At 58.5% G+C, this 4,509-nt stretch overlaps 1 protein-coding gene across 1 annotated transcript; it reads left to right on the forward strand.

The window, feature by feature from the left end:
- Window positions 1-48: 48 nt before the first annotated feature.
- Window positions 49-3,919, forward strand: SDRG_09075 (hypothetical protein; the record flags this gene model as incomplete). The annotated part of the gene is made up of 6 exons (XM_008614987.1): window positions 49-88; window positions 134-781; window positions 825-1,637; window positions 1,681-2,334; window positions 2,379-3,083; window positions 3,128-3,919. The coding sequence occupies 6 exons, from the start codon at window positions 49-51 to the stop codon at window positions 3,793-3,795; spliced, it is 3,528 nt and encodes a 1,175-aa protein (XP_008613209.1). The 3' UTR covers window positions 3,796-3,919.
- Between the last annotated feature and the right edge of the window lie 590 nt (window positions 3,920-4,509).

Raw genomic sequence — 4,509 nt, forward strand, 5'->3', positions numbered from 1 at the left:
CTGCAGGTCGTGCCGTACAACCTCAAGTACTTTGCAGCGGGAGCGCCAATGCCCATGGACATGTTCAAGGCCACCAACATGACGTCCAGTACGCTGCCAAGATACGCTATTCAACAACTCATCTTGTGTATAGTGTGCGACCAGTGCCGCGCCTTCTTGCAGACGTACTGCGGGCCCGATCCGAGCTGCCGACAGCTCATGACCGACTTCCAGCGCAATATGAACCAAACGATCCTCAGCATGACCAAAGCCGGCAACGGAAGCTTCGTCGACGTCTCGGGTCTCATCGCGCGCAGCGTGCCGGCGTCGACATCGTCGCTTGCAGCGTCCGTCTTTGGGCTCTACCACTCGTGCCTCGCGCAATACCAGTGTTCGCTCGTGCAGATGCCACCCGGTGCGTCTGACGCGCCTGTCCTTGTCGCGAGCAACGAAACGCACGTGGTGACGATCCGCAACACATCGGCCAGCTTTTCTCTCACATTGGCGTACCCGGCACTCAATGTGACCATGGCCATCCGCAGTTCCATGTCGCCAAGCGATATCCAGTTTGGGCTGGCGTCGCAGTGGAGTGCATCGATGCCGCCAAAGGCGTCCCTCGACTGCGCCGACATATGTTTCTTGACATTGACGTTTCCGTACTCGATTTTGCCGCTGTCACCCGCCGTTGTCGCCGTGAACGGCGCCACTGTCTCCATCGACAAGTCGCACACTGCGCTGCAAACCCTCAAGGTCGTCCGTGTGGATATGGCACCGGCGATGAACCCGACGATTGTTCAGAGCCGTACGTCGTCCTTTCGTTTCTATGACACTCATCGGTTGACTAGCGACGTGCAAGCGCTGTATGGAGTACATTGACAGCTGCTACAACAGTCCTTCTGGCTGTGCGAGCGTGCTCCTATGTGCGAGCGCAGACAACGGGACACAGACGGTGCTCAACGGGTCCTTCGACGTGGCGTCCACCGGGCTCTACGCGACGCGAAGTGTCAACGTCTCGTCGTGCTTTACGAATGTGACGCTGGCGAGGGCGGCCCCGTACCTCACAGCGACGAGTTGCTTTGCACTCAACATGTGCCCTCAGAACGCGACGCTGCGTCAGATCCTAGCCGATCGAAGTCTCGTGGCCGTGTTGACTCCTGGCATGCAGATGTTTGTTGTCTCGGGCGCCCTCACGGCGTCGGTGAGCCTCGAGTTCAGCCTCCTCGGCGCCTACCTCGGCAAGATAGAGTACCTCTCACTCTACTCGTCGCCGTTCGTGCTCACGAGCCAGCTCCAAGCGATGTTGGCAGCGTGGGGTGGGGTCTCTCTCTCGACCTTTCAAGCCACCAATGCGTCGTGGTACATTCAAATTTCGTACAACAACTACGTCGGACCGCTGCCGACGGTCACGATCACCTCGTCCGCGTCGGCCACGACGTCTCTTGTTAGTGCGCAGAGCCCGTTGCCAGCGTACCAAGTCGTGCCGCTCAGTGCGGTCAAGTTTGGGTTCCCGTACCAAGCCAATGCCAGGGTGCCAACAGCGGCCCCGATTCCTACGTCGCCGGCGCCATTGCCCATGTACGGTACCATCATGTTCCCGTCGGCGAGCCAAGCAAACAACACCGCGGCGATGAATGCGACGACACCGGCCATGGCCACTGGTAGGTGAGTCTCGATTGACTCTTCCTAAGATGGATGCTGTAGTCTGCGACGAGTGCCAAACGTACTTGCGCGCTAACTGCCTCTCAGACTCCAACTGCACATCGCTTCTCATGAGTTTCCGGGCGGCCATCAACGCCAACGTATCCTCGCTGCTTGCCAATGGCTCGCTCATGTCGGCGCCGGTGCCGATTGCTTCGGTGCTTTCGGGACCTCAAACGATGTTTGCGACCACGTCGCTCAAGTCGATGACACCATTTGCGCTCTACTTCTCGTGCATGAGCAACTACCAGTGCGCACTCAACACGACAATGGTCAACGGAACGCTAAAGAACGTGGTCCTCTCGACGACGCCCGAAGTCCACGTCGTTACTGTGCCCAACACGACCGTGACCTTCAACACAACCATCTCGTACCCATCGCTCAACGTCTCGCTGGTCGTGACAAACAACGCGTCAAGCGGGCTCAATGACGCGCTCCAGTCAGTCTGGGGCGTCTCGCTAACGCCCACCGCTGTGCTCGCTTGCGAACTCACGTGCAACGTCACGCTGACATTCCCCAACCTTGCGATTCCGCTGCCATTGCCGATAGTCACGTCGTCGTTCGCGACGGCCGCCGCGATGCGCGCCGTGCTCGGCAACCAGACGCTGACGCTGTTGCCGACGACGATGATCACCAACACCGCCCTCGTGCTCAGCGGTACGATTGGATCATATTTTCGTGAGTCTCAACAGTCTTTGTAGCAACGTGCAGTGCATGCGTGTCGCAGTTTAGCGCATGCGCTGCCAACGCGGCGTGTGCCAACATACTGAGCTGCTGGCGCACGAATGCATCGATTGCGTCGACCCTCAACGCTCTCCAAGCGACACCACAGTTGTTGTCGGTGAACGCGACGGCCAATGCGACCCTCTGTTTTGCCAACCAAACCTTTGCGAGCGCGAGTCTCTTTGCCGCCGCGACGAGCTGCCTCCTCCAGAACAAGTGCCCTGTCGCTGCCGACTTGAGTCTCGCGGCCAACGTCACGTCCATCTTGGCCAACCGCATGATTGTTCCAACGGCGACGCCAGCGGTCCAAACGATCTTCTTGGACACGACCAACAATGTGACTTTGCAGCTGAGTCTCTTTGGCTCGAGCGTTGGCAGCGTGCCCAATGTGGCATTTTCATCGGCATTGATGGTACAGTCGACTGTGCAGGCGCTACTCTGGGGCCTCGGCCAAGTGAACGCCACGTACGTGATGACGACCCCGACCTCGTGGGCTCTCACGCTCTCGTACACGAACTACATTGCGCCGCTACCGATCATCACAGTCGTTGGCGCGACCCAAAATATATCGTCCGTGCCACCGAGCTGGCTGTACAAAGTCGTCCCGTTCAACGTCACCGCGTTTGGCTTTCCGTACACGACCAATAGCGCGGCTGTCTCGGCGCCGGCCATGCCGCTGAACGGTACGTCAAGATGCTCCGTACACTCGTTTAGGACTGTATTGTAGCCAAGTGCCAAGGCTGCGCGTCACTCGCCGCCCAGTGCGCCATGTCGGCGGCGTGCGCGTCGATCGTCTCGTGCGTCTCGGATTCGGTGACCGCCAACTTTACTACGGCGCTCGCGGCAGCCGCTTTGTGGTCGCCGATCGAGTACACGTCCGTGGTCGCGAGCTGCACGGCCAACGTCGCGTACTCTGCGTGGTATTTATACGCGCAGGTGATGACGTGCAACGACGTCAACGTGTGTCCGCTGCTGTCCACGACCGCGTCGGTCGCCGCAGGGCGAATGCTCACACCGTACTCGTCGAGCACGAAGCAACGCATCGAAGTGAACGCGACAGCCGGTGCCGTTCTGAACGTCAAGTTTGCGATCGGGTCGACGTACATCGGTGCGCTCCTCAACATGACGTCGGACACGGCAGGATCCATGACGGCGGCCGATTTGACGCGGCAACTGCAGATGATGTTTGCCGGTATCGCTACGGTGAATACCATGACGTGGGTGGACACCAGCAGGGGGACGTGGTACATTGCCATCGCGTTTCTCACTTACTATGGCCCGCCGCCGACGCTTACTGTCTATGGCTCCTACAACGCGACGCAAGTACTCCTCGAAGAATCGCGCCACTTTGTACAAGTCGTGCCTTACGATGCACTGTCCTACTACCCGTACTAGACCCGCCGCCAATACATTACTACTGTAGTACTGGTCTGCGTTCAATCAGATATACATTGGAAACGTTTGCCAAGAGTTGCCTCCTTGTGTTTGTGCCACCGCTGCTTGCAGCACTTGGCGAACTGCAACCTCAGCCCACTCAATTGCTACGGTTTGTTCAGGGGTGCCGAGGCAGAACAAGCAAGCGCAACAAACGTACAACGGGACCTTCTCCGCCATGTTCGCTGGGCGTATCCACGTCTCGTCGCGTCTGACGAATGTGTCGCTGGCGAGGGCGGCCCCGTACACCAGTCCGTACCTCGCGTTCTGGAGTTGTTATGCGGCCAAAACTTCTCCGGTGGATCCAACGTTGAGCCAGATCTCGGTCGGTCGTGACCTCACCTCGGGTGCCCTCATGGCGTTGGTGATCTTTGAATTTCATCTCCTCAGTGCCTTCCTTGGTCGAATTGCGTGCATTTCGCTTCTCTTCAACCAGCCTTCAACGGCGAAATTCTGAGGTCTCCAAGTGCAAACGACCCGGAAATAAATACCGCGCCTGCTTTGCCATCCATAAAGAGCCTCGTGGAAGCGACGGGTCGCGAGCTAGCTCATTGGAGCATCGGCCATTGCATTCGCGGGCGGCGGTTGAGCGCAACAAATAGCGTGGGTTTCTAAACGCGGTGTTTTTAGCCGTTGCCGAACGTTTGCACGAGTAGCCAATCACAGCGCCGCGGC

This window comes from Saprolegnia diclina, assembly GCF_000281045.1.
Source record: "Saprolegnia diclina VS20 unplaced genomic scaffold supercont1.28, whole genome shotgun sequence".
Taxonomy (NCBI): domain Eukaryota; phylum Oomycota; class Saprolegniomycetes; order Saprolegniales; family Saprolegniaceae; genus Saprolegnia; species Saprolegnia diclina.